The sequence below is a fragment of the Podarcis pityusensis genome, assembly GCF_964106645.2.
Source record: "Podarcis pityusensis genome assembly, chromosome: 14".
NCBI classification, from domain to species: domain Eukaryota; kingdom Metazoa; phylum Chordata; class Lepidosauria; order Squamata; family Lacertidae; genus Podarcis; species Podarcis pityusensis.
Genome location: NC_138039.1, coordinates 18,225,694 through 18,246,153, shown reverse-complemented (window position 1 = coordinate 18,246,153; position 20,460 = coordinate 18,225,694). Strand labels below are relative to the sequence as shown.

General features: G+C 43.5%; 1 protein-coding gene across 2 annotated transcripts in view; it reads left to right on the top strand.

Annotated features, from left to right (window-relative positions):
* CAPN15 (calpain 15) overlaps nucleotides 1-20,460 on the top strand; it is a 98,107-nt gene that overhangs the window by 28,254 nt on the left and 49,393 nt on the right. The window contains exon 2 of one of the 2 annotated variants that reach the window (XM_080981930.1): nucleotides 5,051-5,365. The exons of the other annotated variant lie outside the window; for it this stretch is intronic. Coding sequence (XP_080838056.1) covers nucleotides 5,190-5,365 — 176 coding nt within the window. The 5' untranslated portion in view covers nucleotides 5,051-5,189. The remainder of the gene's footprint in view (nucleotides 1-5,050; nucleotides 5,366-20,460) is intronic. 2 annotated transcript variants of the gene reach the window in all.

Sequence of the window (20,460 nt, the reverse complement as noted above, 5' to 3'; positions counted from 1 at the left end):
TCTCACACTTTGTGTGCCTTGTTTGCTTACTATGCTTATATTTAGCCTTTCCTCTAAGAAACTCAAGGTTCTTCTTCCTTGCCCCATTTTCTCCTGTTTTTCCTCACAACATTCCTGGTTACTGTTAGCCTCTCTTCAGATTTATTAACTAATTAATTAAAATTTTAAGTTGCTTTTAATTTTGAAAAACAACCCCCACTCAAGTCATATATTGCTATACACATGGAAATGTTGGAAGTGTTGTCATGCTCTGCAGTTTGTGTGGTTGCCTGTTGGCGACCATGCCAGCTGCAGCATGAGAAACAGCCGACAGGCTGTGAAGCTCCTCTTCTATTAAACTTGCTTGCAGTGAGGTTTAATGGAGAGAGGGGAGGTGCTTCACACCAATGGTTTATCAAGCTACTGTATGGAGTACCTCCCCTCTCCACTGAACACGCCTGTGTCAAGGTTTAAAGTAGCAGGGAAGGCCCTTTGCACCTCTTGCTTCCTTTAACAGGGGATGGACTTGGGGCATGCTGTGGAAGGACAGTCAATAATAATAATAATAATAATTTTTATTTATACCCCACCCTCCCCAGCCAAGGCCGGGCTCTGAGCAGCTTACAAGCAATAATAAAAACAAGTTAAATGATTACAACTTAAAAACAAAATTAAAAATACAACATTAAAATATTAAAACAATAAAATATTAAAATGTAGCCTCATCGCAGGAGGAGAAGGAAAAGAAAAAAGAAAGAGAGGGAGGGAATCAAAGTGGCTCCAAGCCAAAGGCCAGGCGGAACAACTCTGTCTTACAGGCCCTGCGGAAAGAAATCAGATCCTGTAGGGCCCTGGTCTCATGAGGCAGAGCGTTCCACCAGACCGGAGCCAGAGTTGAAAAGGCCCTGGCTCTGGTTGAAGCCAATCTAACTTCCTTAGGGCCCGGGACCACTAGGGTGTTGCTATTTATGGACCTTGAGGCTCTCCGTGGGGCATACCGGAAGAGGCGGTCCCGTAGGTACGAGGGTCCTAGGCCGTGAAGGGCTTTAAAGGTCAAAAGCAGCACCTTAAATCTGATCCTGTACTCCACCGGGAGCCAGTGCAGCTTGAAAAGCACTGGGTGAATATGCTCCCATGGCAGAGACCCCGTGAGGAGCCTCGCTGCAGCATTCTGCACCCGCTGGAGTTTCTGGGACAGCTTCAAGGGCAGCCCCGCGTAGAGCGAATTACAGTAGTCAAGCCTGGAGATGACCGTCGCATGGATCACTGTGGCCAGGTCGGGGCGGGAAAGGTAAGGGACCAACTGCTTGATGCGGCGAAGGTGGAAAAATGTCGCCTTGGCTGTTGCTGTAACTTGCACCTCCATGGAAAGGGAGGCGTCAAGGATTACACCCAAACTCTTAACGGAAGGCAATGGCACTAATTGGGCCCCCGCAAGAGAAGGGAGTTGGTCCCTCATCCCCATGCCATCCCGACCCAGCCATAGGACCTCTGTCTTCGAAGGATTTAGTTTCAGTCGGCTCCCACGAAATCATCCAGCCACAGCTTCCAAGCATCTGGTCAGTGTGTTCGGGGCCGAGTCGGTGTGGCCATCCATCAGCAGATAGAGCTGAGCGTCATCAGCATATTGGTGACAACCCAGCCCAAAGCTCCGGATAATCTGGGCAAGGGGGCGCATAAAGATGTTAAAAAGCATCGGGGAGAGGATTGCGCCCTGCGGCACTCCACACACCAAGGAGTGGTGCGACGACATCAAGAGGGTGGGTGAATTTTAAGGGGAGGAGATTTGGTCAAGTGTGGGGGAAGCGCAAAGGGGTAGGCAGGTGGATGAGCAGGGGTGGTAGCCACTAGTAAAAAATATAGTGATGAAATAAGTCGGGAGAATAGAGGTTGAGAGAGCTATAGCTTTGTCTGTTGGGTACGCAGGTATTAGATCCAGCGCCCTGGTGGCAAGATGTTGTGACTCATTACCCAGGCCCATATTTGCCCATGAGCTCCATCTGCTGGCAGTAGAAGCAGAAGGAGCAGATATTGCCATGTGCATGCTAGGAGGGAAGTAGCCTGGAGGGTAAAGATTTCTGGCAGCCTCATCATATTATAAGCTGTTGTGAACAGTAAAGAAAAACAACTTGTTTTTAAATGAAGCCCATTTAATACACACAATTGTGGTGTCAGCCATCTATCGGACTGGCACTTGTTATATGGACTGAAGAGTGGGAATTACTATATACCAAGTTCCCTTTGGGAACAGCCTTGGCGTTGAAAATCTTCCATGTGAGCAGCTTTGTATCAACCCCTTTCATTGCAAAGAATCTCTATTGCTTGAACATTTCTCTTATTTATAGCTCATTTCTTACCACAGCTCATTTCTGCCTCTCTCTCCAAATCCTGGTGGGTAACTGAATAAGCTCAACAGTGGCATTTTTTCTTCTCTTCCTCATTTCTTTATTTTTACTGTACTAATTGTTGGCTTGCTCTTTTCCCTTCCAACACAAATCTTGACACTAAAGGTTTTCTCCCCCGCCCCCACATAGGAAAAGGCACCTGCCTTTTCTCACATACCTATTTAATCCCTGATGCTGCCCTTATTTTCAGAAAGTTTGACTCACTAAGGTGTGAGTCAGGAAAATGGAAGCAATGTGGGCCTGCTTGAAATGCTTACTTATGTGGCTAAGCTAGATGGTTGGTGGCAGTGTTAGACATTAGCCAGGCACCAGGCATGTTTTGCTACTGGTGCGGGTCCAATTGTGAACATGTGGAGAGCTCTGGATGCCTGGTTGGCGACTGACATCTCCATCTGGCAGGCCTCTCCAGCTTTCTTAAGCAGATAATCAGGAGAGCTTATTTATTGCATTTATCTCCAACCTTTTTCCTCCAAGGAGTACATGGTTCACCCCATTTCTCAGTTAATCCCTACAACGACCCTGTGAGGTAGGTTAAGAGGCTGTGACTGACCCAAGGTCACCCAGTGAGCTTCGTGACTCAATAGGTGTTTGAACCCTGATCTCCCAGGTCCTAGTCTGACACACTAACCACTACACCACACTGGCTTCATAGAGTACTTCTGCTGGGGGGCAGCTCTATAAATTAAGTAGGTAAATAAATATGAGGAAAGCAAAATGTCACTTAGAGAAGGGTCTGAAATATTTTCCTTGAAGCTTGAATTTGTTTTCTTCTGGATTTTTTTATTTGGTAATTTAATGTGTTGTAAACCGCTTTGAGATTTTTCCTTTAAAATATAAAGCAGTATAGAAATGAATAACAACAAATTTCACTGGAAAAAGGTGCCCACACATTCTGTTGCAGCAACCATAACCTCAGTTTAAGGTGCCATTTGGCGATTAGCTTATATATCTTGAGTTTCTAACACTGGTTGGTGGCAAACCTGGGTACAAGAATTTGGGCTGCTGCCGCAAAGCAAGTAGTGTGTACGTTGATGCCACCAAATTTCCAAGTGGCCATGGAGGAGGAGTAACACTGAACTTCAGTGGTGGCTGCTAGAGGTTTGAGAAGCCACTGAATCTACTGAAGGTTTTCTGCACTTTTCCAACTCCTTTCAGCTTCCAACCTGACTCTTAAATACATGTGCAAATTTGAGATGGGTAAAGTGAATCCAGATGTTTTTGTCCTGCCTGTTAGCCATGATCCAGCCGAGCTGGTCCATACAACTCTTGGAAGGGAAGGAAGGAAGCAGCAGATGGAGTGCAGCCTCTTCCATCATGCTGTTGTGCTTCCTTGCATCCATCCATGGTGGTGAAAGGACAGGTCAAACCATTATTATTTTCAGCGTGGTCAAGCTTCATCTTCCATTTGGGTCTGCTCGTGAGCAACAAGCTCATCCTGCCTTTAGGGTAGCCTTTCTCAACCTGTGGGTCCCCAGATGTTGTTGAACTACAACTCCCATCACTCCTAGCTAGCAAGGCCAGAGCTCAGGAATGATGGGAGTTGTAGTCCAGCAACATCTGGGGACCCACAGGTTGAGAACCGCTGTTTTAGGGGAATATGTGCTGCATAGGCTGAGTGGTGTAGCAGGCATGAATTAATGAGACTGAGTCTTGCTATATGCATGTGCATTTTATAGCTATATAGAAGCACAGAATCATAGAGTTGGAAGGTCCACAAGGATTATCTAGTCCAACCCCCTGCAATGCAGGAATCTTTCGCTCAGTTTGGGACTTGAACCCATGGCTCTGAGATTAAGAGTCTCATGCTCTACTAATTTAGCTATCCCTCAGGGCATATGCATGCTCACAAAATGTTGGAGAAAGACCATTCTACTCATTATCCATCATATGTGAGACATTTTGTTAGTTCTAAGTGCAGGCCCTTTACTGGTTGCAATATTTATATAAATGCTACCAGAAAATTGGCATTTGGTTCCCCGTATTACTTAATACTAGAGCACCAGACCTCCTTATATTTGTATTGGCTACCCCAGTGGTTTTCAAACTTTCTTCTTTCAGGAAACATTTTCCAAATTGTCTTGGTCTGCTGAGGAACCACGGTACATTTACCCCTGAGTGTTTCAGAGGATTCTGGGAGTGGGGTGGGTTTTTGTTTCTTTTAGGAAGTGTTTTCCATTCTCACTGGCTAGGCTTGCTAAGGGCCATGTGAGTTTGCCCACCATTTCCTTGCTACTGTGCTGTTTTACAGGGAGGTTTGTCTGCTGTTACTGACCTTCCCACTGAGTTTCTCCCATATACATCTAAGAAATCTCAGGTTTCCCCAGAAAACAGTTTGAAAACCACTGGGCTACCCTGTTTCCACATGCAAACGGAAGAAAGAATGGTTAAATTGGCCAACAGAACTTGGGAATAGGCCCTTTATATTATGTAGCCACAGTAGCATCTTCCATTCTCTTCTTCCAACCCCTCACACATTTAAGTTTCTATAGGCTTCCTTTGAATCAAGTGTGCCATGTTGGTAGGCTAGGGCACCACCTCTGTTATTAACAGGCTTTTAGAAATGTCACTTCATTGGTTTAAATCATACCTTACTTCTTTCTTTCTCTCTCTCTCTCTCCTCTCCCTTTCCTCTTGTTTTGTGTTCTTCTTTTTCTTTTTTCAATCAGCACCAGCTTTCCTTTCTCCAGTGTTGGGAACTTTTACGCCAGTCCATGCTGCAACTCCTCACCCTTGCGGGCCGACTGCTCATGCCTCTGGCTTGGACCTAACCTATAAATCTTGGCCCAGCCAGGGTTGAGGGGAGCTATGGGCAGCTCAGCCTCATCGCTGGCCGCCGAGACGGAGTCGGACCATGGTTTCACTGGCCCAACCTACCCAGGGCACCTGGCTGCAAGTTGGTATAGGAGTAGCCACAGTGGCCCTGTATGGGAAAGTGCCCTTATAACACGGCAGCATCAGCACGTGAATCACCGGGCACGAAGGTAAGAAAGCAAGGGAAAGAGCTTGATCTCATACCTCTCAGCTCGGTTTGAAGCCTAGGATTGTATACCTTGGGGTCTTGTAGGCTCTAGCCATGGTCCAGTTGAAGCCGCACCAAAATTTCCACTAACTTCATCTTAGCTAGCTTTCAATAATTGCCATAGTTGTATCAACAAGAAGCAAAACCTATCTTTTGTTCATTGACCAATATCCATGACATCATTCCCCCCCCCCCAAAGCAAAAATAAATAATTCCTTTTAACATTGAGACGGTGGGGCAACTGAATTAATAATGTCACATCCTCAACTTGCTGCTTTCACAGGCACAAAAACTGCAAGTTGTGTGGAGCGTTTTGACACCTACCCTCCAGTACTGAAGTAGTCATTAGCTGAAATCTTAGTAAAGCCTACCCTGAAGGGGAATTTATCCACATCAATCAAGTCAATTTTTCAGTTCATGGCCAGGGAACTAATTCTTGCCTCCTAGGTTTCAGATCCCCATTTTCTAAGGCAAACAACCCAGACTCCAGCCACTGACCTGAGGGACCCTGTGTTGGAGAACACCTTCTCCAGGTCTAATTTGGATAATGCCACCTGTCATAGCCAAGGCTAACAGAATTTATCTTCAAATTGGAAAGGATACACTTAGAAGGTCCCCATAAACCATTAATATCTAGAAGTATTGTTTTCATGACAAATGTCCCTGACAAGGCAGAACTGTGGAGAGTTAACTCTCAAGATTTTACCCCTTGTGAAACCTACTAATCAAACCGCTGGCTAATAATAATTAAGAAATGCTTGTTCACCTCATCACTCCCTCCAATGAAGGTTTGCCTTCATGGTTAGGGGCTTTTTTTTTTAGGTTGAGAGGTATGTCGAAAGCATCTAACAGTGTGCTGCCCGGGGAGCCTTGGCTGTTGAAAGCTGCCGTGTTGTGTGTGCTAAGAATATTGGAGCCTCTGATTAATGCTTGCTTTTTATAGCTTTTCTTCCTGCTTGTTGAATGACTGTGTGCCTTCCTTAACCTGTATGGAGACTGCCATCTGTTTAAAAACAGCAGCTTGCTTCTGTCCCTGAGTTGCTTGGGTTGAAAAACATTTGCTTTGTTTTGTGTGTGTATGCCTCATGCCTGTTGCTTGTGGCCTCTTGCCTGTTGGTGCAAACTCCAAGGATTTTGCTGCTTGCATCTTCTCTAGAGCAGGCTTGGAGGAATGTCTATGGCAAATTACCGGTAATCCCACAGTTTTGCACTTTACAGCTTGGTCTTGAATTTCCTGGCAGTGTTTCAGTGGTTGCAACTCTGGCATGTTTTGTATCATGTGACCAGCATGTTGGTAATATTAAGAGGAAGTTTTGTATAACTGCTGCTAGTTCCCTATTATATGCCTTTTGTATTGCTTTCCTTTTTGACTGAGCTTTTAAAACTTCCTTTGATGAAGAGGAAGAAGCAGGACACAGATGAAGTGACAAGTCCTACAGAAATACACTTTTGAACTGAGATGGGAAAAGCATGGATTATAGGGTATAGCCAACAGGGTAGCAAATAGCAATAAGTTTTAGCAAGAATCCAGGAGTTTTGTCCTTTGTTTTTACAACCACTTCAGATTCCATGAGTTGCTTCTGCTAGTAATTCCAAATACCTAGTTTTGTGTGCTTAAAAACCTTTATGCTGATGTAGGGCATTGTGGGACACTGCAGTTTTGATTTAAAACTGCTACCTGCTTGGCTTTGACAGTTGGTGAATGCTGCCTATAAATGCATCTAAGACTAGTTTACTTGTGGGTGATGTGTTTAGCACAACTGCTGGGGACAGAAAAAGCTGCTTTGTCTGAGTATTGTATCAAAGCAGAACTATTGATGTAACATGAATTTTCATGCTGTAACATGAATTTTGTATTCATTTTACCTGCACAAGTTAAGGCCAACTATCACAGGGAGGTTTAATTGATTCTTAGCCATCATGGTGGCTTGCTTGTTCATTTATTATGATTTGATCTTGCCCTTCTTTGAAGGAGTTCAGTATCATGGTGGACACAGTGTACAGTACTGTCTTCATAGAGAGCCAGTGTGATGGTGTGGCTTGAGTGTCAAGCTAGGAGCATGGAGACCCAGGTTTAGTTCCCAACAGTGAGCCATAAAGCTCACTGTGTGAATCTGGAACAGTCCATGTCTGAACCTACTTCATAGTGTAGCTGAGAAAATAAGTAAGTCATGTGGGGAAATGGTTTCTCTCCTCATTGTTTGAAAATATGGCATCTATTTGTTCCTTGTATTTAGTACTAGTTGGACTATACAAATTCCTTGTGAGGCAGAAAACAGAAGTAAGGAGAAAGACAATAGGCTTTATATTTGCAAGGCTGGAGATCAGTTTTAGGGGTCAATAGGTGCAGAGTCATTAGAAGTCAGTTTGGGCAATATTAGCTTGTAGTTGGAAGTTAAGTACTCATCTTCCAAAGTTAAGTTCCATATTCAGATGGTAGAATATCATTTTTCAATTGATGGTGTATATGTTTTAAATAAAAATGATAAATAATTGGGTGAGTTCTGTTTGCATTTCAAGGCAGCTGAGATGGTGGTATGGAGTACTACTTTATGGCTTGATCAAGATCTACAGTGGTACCTCTGGTTACGTACTTAATTCGTTATGGAGGTCCGTTCTTAACCTGAAACTGTTCTTAACCTGAAGCACCACTTTAGCTAATGGGGCCTCCCGCTGCCGCTGTTCTCATCCTGAAGCAAAATTCTTAACCCAAGGTAATATTTCTGGGTTAGTGGAGTCTGTAACCTGAAGTGTATGTAACCTGAGGTACCACTGTATAAGCAATGACTCAAGTTTTTAAAAACCAAGCAGAAGCAGTTTTCCTTTCAACTTTTGTTAACCTGGCTTTTGAATTACTACTGTGCAGACAGTCTGAGGCTGGAGATATACTTGGCTATTCCTGTGAATCTCTTATGATTCAGGCCACCCCCAGGAGTTATTCTGCAAGTCTAAAAAAGACGTTTCTAATCATTGTTTTCCCAAGGATTCATTAGACCAGTGTTGTGCAGTGATTTCCAGGCAGAGCTTGATAAGGGAGAAGATATTCTCCATTTTGTGTTTGACTAGGATAATGCAGATGGCCTTTAAACAGTTGGGAGGCATCTTCGTTCAGCACAGAGACTGCACTGGAAGCCAATCATGAGCCAGGGGGCAATAGCTAATTTGCATACTTATTGCTACATCATTTGCATGGATGTGGCATTATCCTTGGCCCCTCTGTTGGGGCACTGTGTTGCTCAGCTGATACTGCTCATCCAAAACATGGACTGAGACTAGAAGTGCTTGCTAAAGACAGAACACTGTCTATTTAACTTAGTCTACGGTAGAAGATGCCTCTTATTCATTGCGGTGTTTTCCTGTCACTAGTCTGAGGCACTCTGAGCAGCATATGTGGTGTTATATCTCTCCCCTTTTAGACTTAGGTGGAAATGCCCAATCTCCACCTTTAAATGGTTTTGTTTGAAATTCTGCATGCAGGCAAAAAGAAGTCTCTTTCAGAAAATAATGTATTGGAATATGGGTGTATATTTAATCCCCTATCTCAAGAACAGACTCTCTCAGTAGGTTGTGGACTCTCCTTCATTGGAGGTTTATAAGCAGAGGTTGGCAGGCCATCTGTCATGAATGCTTTAGTTGAGATTCCTGCATTGCAGGGTATTGGACTAGATGACCCTCAGAATTCTTTCCGACGCTACAATTCTACGATTCTATGAAAATGAGGGGATGCCCATACTGAGGGGTTGTGGTGGTCTTAAGTGATGATTTACCACTGGTTCCTGTGAGCTGTAATACTCCTGCTATGACACCAGGTTGTTTTTGCCTGTCTCTGTTGGCTAGTGGAGTCTTCATGTCAAAGAGAAGTGCAAGACTCTTCAAATATTTTCTTGGCTGTTTGCTTTGATACCATTATGAATATTAAATGTAAACATTGGAGAAGTGGAATCTCTTTAGTGTTCTGACATCTCTTGGTCTGAGGCAGTGATTCCTACATTGGATGCCAAAGTTCATTGGTATGCCATGAAAAGACTGAAGAGCACATGGAACAAAATAAGACATCATGTTGGATGCAGCCACCACTGGGGCCCTCAAGGTGAGGAGCCTCTGTGCAGCACTGGTTTCCTTGATGCAGCGTGTGCTGCAGCTCATGGGCATGTGAGCATCCCAGATGAATCAGTGTTGCCTGGAAAGCGTGGTACCATCCTGAACCTGACAGACAGGACAAAGGGAGAGGGCAGCATGCCAAGAGAGCAAGTATTATTAACCAAGCTATTCTATTGCAAGGAAGATGCCTGCCCATTGGTCAAAGAATGATCAAAGAACATAGAGACACTGCTTCCACAATACTTATTTTCTTTTCTTTTCTTTTCCTTTTTGGAGTAAGATATGCCTCCAGTTTTAATTCAGAAAGAACCAAGCCCCTGTGCTCCAGGTATCAAATTAAGTAGAATAGTCTTCCTGTTGAGTCAGAAGTCGTGCCTTTCTTGTACTCCCATTCTGAAACTGATATGTTCACACATGAAATACTTGAATTGCCTACTGAAAAATCTCATTAAATAGATGTAAAATAAATCATCACCAGAGTCCAGTGCAATGAACTTGGTCACCTATTGTGTCCTCCCAGTTTTTTAACCTTTAGTAGCCTTATTCTTAAAACTTCTGGAACCATAAGAGCCATAAACTATTTTTATTTTATTTTTTAAAAAATGGTCGTTCTCATTCTGCTCTGCCATATTTTAAAAAGCTCTTCTGTTGGTGAGAGGGACTATTTCCATGTTTTTCATTTCAGCCACCTTAGCTCTGGTACTCTTCATGCATGGCTAAATATTTGGCTTCTATAAAGGTGCTTTGCCTATATCTTAATTCTCTCTGAGCAAATTGTTTTGCACCTTCGTCTGACTTTTAATGTTTATTTTAAATAGCATGAAGCCAGGTACGTGCTCTAAGTCAGGTAGGGCCATTGTGGAACCCATCAGGAGTATGTGTTTCCCTCCCTTCCCCCAAAAACTTTGGAGTACTCAAGTGAATCTGTCTGCATATGGGCAATGCCAGGCAAGATGTAAGCATGCGCAGGGGGATTTTGCAAATCCCTTGGGATATGCTGTAATTGCCAAATGGCTTCTGCATCTCCCTGCAAAGAACTGGATGAACCCGGGGGACAGAGAGTGATTTGAATCAAATTTGACATAGTATGTACCCAGGCTGTGCTGAGTAATCCTGCAATTTTTGATTCTCCAAATGAAAAAAACAAAACAAGTCTTAGGATCTAGCACTAAGATCACATGGAGCACTGGACAGGTCTAGAAAGTCTCACTTTAGCCCACCATGAGCATGTAATGTAACATGTCACGCCCTGACAGTGTAACCTTTATCTGTACATTGTAGGAGAAGATAGGCAAACTATTTGTTAGGAAAGTATTTCTGCTGTTATTGTCCTCCTCAACAAAGGAGTCTTGGAAAGCATCTAAGAAATTCCAGCATGCACTTCAATGGAGAATAATACAGTTGTACCTTGGAAACCGAACAGAATCCGTTCCAGAAGTCCGTTCAACTTCCAAAACGTTCGAAAACCAAAGTGCCGCTTCTGATTGGCTGCAGAAGCCCCATCAGACGTTCGGCTTCCAAAAATAGTTCACAAACCGGAATTGCTTCCAGGTTTGCGGCGTTCAGGAGCCAAAACGTTAAAGAACTAAGCTGTTTGAAAACTAAAGTACGATTGTAATAATAATAATAATGGTCAACAAACCATTGCTTTCATCTGTGAATCACAGCAGTGTCAATTACATGGTTGGTTGGCTTCTTGATCAGCAAACCTTTACTCTTTAAAGCTGTCAAGTTTCTTTGAAATTGATAAAACTTGGTGGTGGCCCTCAATACTTGAACAAACCTGAGACTTCGACGCTTCACAGAGTTCCTACACAGTAAACTGTTCTTATCTCTCAGTAATCTTCTAAAATAAGTATCTAAAAGTGTGGAAAATGAGATTAAGAGTGGGAACCAGTGTGGTGTAGTGTAGAGGTTGGAATGCCACACTATGACCAAGAAAGTTCCAGGTACAAATCTTGCCAGAGCTGTGAAGCTCACTGGGTTCAGTAAATACCTCTTGGTCTCAAGTCAGTCTTCTACACCTTAGTGCTCTCCTGGTGATTTTAGACTACAGCTCCCATCAACCTCAGCCAGAATGGCAAATGGGGCAGGGTGTTGTATTCTATCAGCATCTGGAGGGCACCGGGTTGGAGAAATCTAGTCTCCGCTACCTCACAGGGTTACTATGTTGATAATGTAGAGAAGATGGTATGATGAGAACTATTTATGCTGTCTTGAGCTCCTTAGAAGAAGGTCAAAAATACAGTGATCATCTTCCCTGAGGCTTTGTTGGGGCAGCAGTCTGAGGTGGCCTAGGAACCTGGGGCCATGTACAAGTCCATTAGCAATCAGGACCAGAAAAAGCAATCCAGGAAGTAGCACCATAAAGCAACCTGGGAGTCAGGGTCAGAGAGAGAGATACTAGAACTAAGCAGAACCCTCCAAAAAGGTCTGGTAGGACTGGAATCACTTGCAAGTGTATTGCATAACTATATTTGACATTTGAGCTTATCACATTGTTCCTTGCTGTCAACTTTGGTAAATGCGGCTAATTTTCAGCTTAAATGGACATTTGACAACGTGTTTCTTGTTGCCATGGGTACTCTGTTGCTCAGAGAGCTGGAAAGTGAACCAGGCACATGTGGAAACCCAGTATTTGAGAGATAGCAGTTTGGCCATCTAGTATGCAAGATGTGGGTGTCTGAAGCCAATGAGTGATGCGCTTCTGCTTAATTTTAATCATTGGCTTTAAATGTTTCCAGTTCTTGAGAATGTGGCTATTTTTAACATAAAGCTGGGGAAGTTTCCTGAAGAGAAAGTGCTAATGATAAGGCTCACAGGGATGGTCAGAGGTAACGTGTGCTAGTGACTGATGTAGGCTTGATAGTCTTGGAAAACAGAAAGTTGCAGTTCTTGTCCACTGATAGGAGAATATTGTAGGAACTGATACCTTCTGAATTGGCACTGAGCATGTTTACACAGCTTTTATTTAGAGGTACTGCTCCAGTGCATTTGAATTTTCCACCTGCTTTGCATATCTAATATAATGCAGGCCTTTCTGTGTGTTTCCTTGATTGCTTCTCTGATGTATGCATGTTTACAAACTGCTGAGTAAGAGAAAAGGTTAGTACTTTGCACTCTGCTTATTAGAGGGGAGAGCTAGAGCATCTGCACGCTATGTTCCTGGGTTGAAGCAAAATCATAGTGCTTGCCTAGGGGTTGGCTAGGGGTTGCTTGCCTTTTAGTTGTCAGAGCTATCTCATATCAAGTTGTCTTGAGGGAAATAAGACTAGTCTGAAGTCAGACAGAGCAAGACACCCTTTTTGCTCAGGCCAGTGAGTGACCTTGAACTTTTATAAGTGACTAAACCGTCTGGCTTCCCTATAGTTTCTTCATTTCGTCATTGCTGGGTAGGTGGGTGGCTTGTAGGCTGATTCCCCATCTGACTTCTATCAGTCCAGATTCATTATAAGCTTTGAACCAATGAAACTAATTCCTGCCCCCAAGCTTCTTTTTTTCTTGGTCCATCCCCTTTGATGCACAGAGGATGACCCGGACCAGGAGACTCCATTCCCCTACTGGTTCTCCTATATCAGATGTCTTGGCTATTTCTGGCTCCTCAGATACAGAAGATTCACTCTGGAGTAGCTCTCTTCATCCCCATGCCATAAGACTCAACAGATGCAGAGCAAGGCAACAGTACTTAAAGGCAGGGATGGGGAACCTGTGGCCCCTGATATTTTGGGCTCCAGCTCCCATCAAACCCAGTTAGCATGGCCAAGGATGATGGAAGTTGTAGTCTAGCAATGTCTGGAGGGCCTCAGATTCCCCATCTGTGCTTTAAGGACACTGACAGCTCTTCAGGTGAAATGGGGTCAACTACTCTGGGACTATACTACCCCATATATCCCATAATGCAGCCATAGCCCACTTTCTTGGGAGGTATGCAACAAAAAAGACCTCTTCCTAGGACATTTTCTATGTTCCTTGTTATGTATTCCACAGCACTGTGCCGGGATTATGAGAAGCTGCCATATCTGCATACTATATGGCTTCCAATTTAAGTGCTTTAGCCGCAGTAGACTTCACAATTTCAGCAGCAGTACTTTTATTAGAATATGATTTAGGTAGTGTTAGAAGAAGGCAGCAGTTGTTTTGAGCATCCTTGGAGACAGTGCAGGTTGTCCTGTATTTGAAGAAGCACCTTAGCTTTCTTTGCTTTTTCTTTCTCTTTGCGAGTAGTGATAAGTGTTTCATTGTTGCTCTGTGTGTCTTTTTACAGGCCTCAGAGCTTGTGCATCTTTAATGCTGAAGGCCAAAAGGGACTAAGATATACATGAAGGTCAAGGATTCTGTGCCAAATTCTCATTATAGCTTTTTCCAAGGACTCTTTTTGTTGGTTTTTTAAACAGCACCAGCAGCTTCATCTATATAGTGCATTACATCTGCGAAATTCTGCATGGTATGCAAGATGCATAACTGACTTAGTCAGTAATGAAAGCCTAAGTAAAAGGGGCATCTGTTATAGAACTGGCTCTGCCTGTTCAAACTGTTTCTGCAAGCATTCAGACCACACCAAGTTCTTTGGGCATGACCATTTACCATAGGATTAAAGTAAAATTAATTTTCTGTTCTTAAGTCATACAGGCTTGGGTGGCCTGATTGCTCTGAGACTCAAGGAGGTCTCTGACCAAGGTAGTTAATTGGATTGCAAGCACCCTAATTTGGCCCAGTGAAAGATTCCATCTTTTATCTCTTTTGCAACTCGTGTGCTAAAGCAGAAGCAATGTCCCAGTTGGTTTACATAATTATCTCTGTACCTTAATCCAAAAGCTTCACTTGTATAATTTTATTCTTGCAACAACCCTGTTGGTTAGGCTGCAGGCTCATATACACAAATGAGATTCAGAGAGTGTTTTCTCAGGTTCCAGAATGCTTATGCTTGCTGACTTTTCTCAAATTGTCTGCAGGTAGCTTTAATTTCTCTGTGGAGTTTTGAATCCCATCCAGTAGAGATGATCCTGCTGCTGTTTTCATGACCCCTTATCCCAAGTGTAGGGAACACCCACCCACCCCAGATGTTGCTAAACTGCAACTCCCATTGGCCCCAGCAAGCATGGCCAGGGATGATGAGAGTTGTGTTTCAGCCAAAGGTTCCTTGCACATGCCATGTCCAGGGAGGATGAGGAGGGCTCTAGGTTTTTACTCTTGCCAAGGATGTCTGATTCTCCACAACTCCAACTTCAGGAAACAGTTACTGCAGGATAACTGATCCTGTATGTAGCATCTGGGGGCTGGTTCACAGACTTAACACACGTGGAGGAATAGGGGAACTGGACTTGTGTGCATAGTCAAAAGGAAGTACTTTTTCACACAGTGCATACCCTTTGCTACCAAAAGAGGCAGCGATGGCCCCCAACTTGGGAGGGCTTTAAAAGAGGATTACATAAATTCATGTAGGATAAGGGTAACAGTGGCTACTAACTCTAATAGCTGCCTACGCTGTTTGACACAGTATGCTTCCGAGTACCTGTTGTTGTACCAAGAGTTCATTTCCTTCTAGTAAGCATGATTGGTCACTACAATCCATTCCCACCCTACCCATATGTGCCAAGAAGTGCTCTTGGCATGTGAGCTGCCCTCTGTTAGCATTCTACCATCCCTTCCTGCTTGGGCTAATCAGAGTGGGGCGTTAGGCAGCAGTGGCTAGTATGCTGGGCATGGCCTAGCAATGAAAGGCTCTGAGAAGTGGGGCGGTTGTGACAGGCTCAGGTGCTCAGCATCTCTCTGCGGAGACTATAGAGTGAGAAGGTAAGGAAGGAAGAAAGTGGCTACAGTTTGGGAAGCCACAGAAGTGGATTGATAGGGATGGGGAAGCGAAAGAAGCAATGGGGGATTGTTGCTGCAAAATGAGGAGGGAAAGGGATCTTCCATGTGACACTTTAGAAATGCTTCGGGATTATTTGACTGGCCAGATTACAAAAATGTTTTGATCCCCTGGTGTCCATCCCCTAGTACTTTCTTAGTGTGTGTCTGCTATGTGCTTTGAGGGCATGCCTCCCCTTTACTTTGTGTAAGCAAACTCTTTTTTAGAATAAGGGATAGTAGCCATCCCTTTTTACATTGGATGCTTGGCACCATCTGAATTCTGATTAACTTCAGTTAGATTTTAATGGGCAAGTAGCCTCATGCCCCCTTCCCTGGTGCTAATTCATATGCTCCTGATGAACAGAGAAAGCAAGTTGTTGTCAAGCCAAACTCACAGGCAGCGATGCTCTTCCTGCCTTCTTTTAGTGAGAGGTTGATGGGCTCCATGGAGATCGTCTTCAGTCTTGCCTGAGGGCGCGCTTTCCATGCAATGTGGCCTGGGGGTTAGTGGAGACAAATTAGAGAGCTCCTCATTCGCAAAAGCTTTCTGAATCCTCATGCTCTCTGAAGGGAATAAGAGAAGGAAGTGAAAAATGCAGGCAATGATGACACTATAACGCTGCTTACTGTTAGCCTCTTTAGATTTTTATATTCAATTTCCATCAGTTTCCCGTGGGCTAGAAAATGTATTTTGCATTCCTAGGCGCCAGCAGCTCATTTGGCTGGGTGAGTGGGGGGGGGGGCAGCATCATGTTTCTTGGCCGTGGGTGTCTGGGATTTCCCCATCTTTTCCTCCTTTGCGTAGACCCTACAATTCCCGCTCCCTGGCTTTCAAGTATAAAATCGCCTTATGGAGATGTACCCCAGAGGAGCTAACCTCCCTTTTTAAAATATTGGCAATATCCCATCTGTGTTTTCTATACACAGCCATATGTAACTCGTGTAGCTGGTAGAACTAGGCCAGCTTCAGTGCCTGACTTGTATGTTGCAGTCCCTCTGCCAGCAAAATAAATGCTTCTCATTTAGCTGGCACTGGATCAAGCAACTAAAGAGAAGTCCTTATTAACTACTCTGGAAAAATAAGCCTCTTTCATTTGCATCACAGGCCTTTAGTGTTCCAAGTGAACATAACACACATCCAGATAGCCTCTGCATCCACACTTAGGGCCCTATTGAAGTCTTTGTAGAGCAGAGAACAAGCTGACAGTTTACCTGGATCCCAAACACCTGCCTGATCCCAAGCAGAGAAGCAGCTGCTCTTCTGTATTGATGTATGGTACAGCTTCTCAGCTGCAGTACTGCGGCTGTCTGGCCATGCTGAGACCTCTGTAGCTCCCACTAGCTAAACCTCCTTATTAGTTGCCACCAGACTGTGCAAGGTGCAATAATTCAGTACAAACAAACACAACATCTGCTCGCAAAACAGTCATAACCTGTGGCTAACAAAATAGGCAATGCAACTTGTCACTGTGCATTGATTGGGAATTTCTGTTGGACTTGTGGAGCTCCCCCCCCCCCCCGTTAATAGCTCTCTGCAAGATGCAAAACTGCACTAATAACTGGTTTTTGTATTTGTCTGTAGGGATAGTCAGGACTGAAAGTACATTGATTTGAAGCAAATAATGTTTTTGACATGAAGGGGTATAAAGCAGCCCTGGAACATATAAGACTTGATTGTTATAAGGCTTAAGGGAGCGGCCTTGGCACTAAGTGGAACTATGGTCAAAGAAGATAGTTTTCCATGTTTCCCTTGACAATAATGTTGGCAAAGTCCATGAATATCTGGTTCAGAATGGTCATGTACTCAGCTTGTAATGTTTAGAGGCACTACAGATCAAAGTCTTCCCCCAAGAAGCTTTTCTCTAGCTCTGAATGTCAAAATGTGGTGCTTCAAATGCCCAGTCAGCTTTCGGTCTGAACAGGCTGCTTTGTAGGAGGTGCATGTGCAAAAGTGTGTTCAGTGTGAGAGAATCTTTCATTCAACAGCTAAGCAAATTGTGCAGAAATTGAAAGTGGGTTGTTTGCACAGGTCTGCCTGAGCTGCGATTAGTGCCCAAGACGTTGACAAAAAGAATTGATGTCATTTTGACGGGTGGTTGAAAATGATAAGACAATACAATAATGTGCAGCAAACGTTATGAGCTGCGAGAGAACTCTCAGAGAAAGGTGGCCTTTTTCAAAAGAGTCATCTGAAAAAGCTCATAAATAATTCTGAGCTGGTTCGAAATTGAGTGAAAGGAGTGGTGGTTTAGCCATTACTGGTCTCCCTGTATGCAAAACGAGGCATAATCTGACTGCTGACAAGGAACCCAGACACACCCAGCCTTTTCTAATAAAAATAACAAATATTAAAAGCAAATATATAAACACATGCTTAGTAGTTATGGTGATATTTGTGAAACATGCAGGGTTTACTTGTCAAAGGCCCCATCTTCACAGTGAGGAACTTTTCGGTTGCAACCCACAATTCATTTCCTGAGCTGAACCACTTCCACTTGCTCAACATAACTTCGCCCCTCTCTCCTTTCTTTGTGCCTCCCCCCCAAAAAAAAAATCTCCTCTGAGGGTTATGCAGACTTCTGGAACAGATTTGGGGCTGGGTGTGGGAGGAGAGGAAGTTTTGTGTGGGTGGAAGTTGTTCCACCCTCCCACATAGCTCCTGTTGCTGTTTTCCTCTCCTGGGGGAAGGGCTGTAACTCCTTGGTAGAGCAAATGCAGAAGATCCCAGGTTCAGTCCCTGGCATCTTTATGTAGAGCTGGGAAAGACTCTTGTCTGAGACACTAGAGAGTCACTGTCAGTTGGTATAGACTGTACTAAGCTAGAGGGACCAGTGATCTGACTTGCCTATGAGGCAGCTTCCTATGCTGCTGCTCCTGCCACTTCACCATACCTGGTAACGATTAAAAAAAATCAACACCAATCATGAGTTTAGAATAAGCACATCTGTATGCTGGTGAAGTACATGTGAAACATACAGGCCTGTATATAGAGCTTCTTGGAACAGTGAATCAAATCTGTCTTGTATAATCTTCATTTTACTGCTCTTCATACCCAAGGGCCCAATTTTACTTTAATAACAAGCTCTCCATAATTTATATACTCTCTTCGGCTTTATAAAAATGTAGGCAAAAGAACTAGCACAGAATTTGCATAGTTTAGCCTTAATTTTCATTGTGTGGCCATAATTTTTGATACTGAAGTCATGGTTTACTTCTCATGGGAGTGGGTGCATTTCTTGTGTAGCCAAATGTCTGCCTTGCCTTGAAATCTGTTTGCCTTGGGACTGTCAAGAGGCAAGGACTCCTTTGCGTGGGGGAAACAAAATGATTCCCTCGACCCTGAAACTTGAGTTTCTGGGAATGCATTTGGGAATCGCTGCACAAGCAGAGCATTTTCTTCCACACACACATATACTAAGGACCCCCTCTGTTTAGCTCTGGCAGCTAGATGTAGTGTAGTATATATTACAGTACTTAAGCAGATTATCAAAAACTGCAGAAACCTGCTCCACTGCTATTGATTTATTGGATAGTAATAAAATAAATATGAGTACAAATGTAAAATTTTGTATTGCTGGCATAGTTCTGTTCAGATGGACTTTAGGGCTGTAGTAGTGAGAAGAGCAGGCTTGAAAGACTGTAAATCAATGACATGATACCTTGCCAGAGGTAATATCTGTATTTTAAAAGATTGCATTAATAATGTTTCTGGGACTGCAGTGGTAAGGTGCTGGTAAGATCTCATTTGGAGTGAAGCTCCCACCACCTTCACATTTGGGGGCACCAGCATTGAAGAGGGATATTGGAAGCTTTGAAGCAAAGGAGAGGTACAAAGATAGTAGCACAGTCTAAAAGTCACACATACCAAGCAAAGTATACTACTTTTAGCACACACAAAAATACAGAAGGGACACGTGTTGATTTTCACATTTTGTTTTTAAAAGGTAAGATGTGAGAGAGCCATTATTTACCCATATCTACTAGAACAGAAACACTGGATTTAAATTGTAGACATGTAGATTTTAAGTTAAACGTTAGGGAAGCCTTTCCAAATATAAAAAGAACCGCCTGTTTATTCATTCTGTTATTGAAGGGATTTCTTTCCCACTCTTCAGCTTTAACAAGCCCGCAAGGTGGCTTATAAGAGCAATAAAAACAAATAAAATAGAATTAATTAAAACAGGCAATAAAAATGCAAATGAGAAGCACCAGCAACCAGGAATTGCAAATGCTATTAAAAACATGGGCAAACTGGATGGACCTATCCTGGTGTCTGAATGATGGCAATGTCAGTACTAGGAGAAATTTCCTAGGGAGGGAATTCTACAACTGGGGTGCCATAGCAGAAAAAGCCCTCTCTGCTGCTCTTGCAACTTGTTCCACCTCTTGAGGGAGGTACTTGGAGAAGGACCTCAAATTAAAGTTTTAATTGATAGACAGCTTCATGTAGGAGAAGGCTGTTCTTAAGGATTTATGGATTATGTTTGTGCTGAAGTTTTGAAAATGTGAATGATCAAATATCAACCAAGAATGGCTTAGCTATAGGATAGCCTATTTTAAAGTAGCAGCATAGACAAAGGTATCTTGGGGTAGGGGGGCTTTTAAGTTCCTAGATATTGTGATGCTTATCCTTCCTGCTTCCCTGTATGCTGTGTTCACCCATAGGCTGGCACTTTCCATGGTAGGATAGCAAGGTCACAGTGGATGACAGCACCCATCTGTCTAGCAAAGCTTTAAGTCTTTTGTTGGCTCTCCATCTGTGACCTGTAGGCCTACAGCATCTCATCACTTGGTCTCCCCCGCCCCCTGTTCCAAGCACATGTACTGGCTTGTGCCAAGATTACAAAAGATTTGTTTGCAAGAGGCTGTGCCTGCAACCAGAGTTGTAGCCTGCATTTAATCCTTACCACTACTGTATTGCTGACCTTGTCTGTGTTCTGCACATGGGGAAAGGTTAATTATGTGCTTAATGGCTGGGGTGGGGGAAGAATTAGAGAAAGTTGTGAGTGGTCTAGGCATTCTCCAAAGCACATTTGTTGGAGAATTCATAAACAGCTGCAGAACAGTTCTCCCAGCTGATGGCTGGAGATGCAGCTGTCTGAGGAA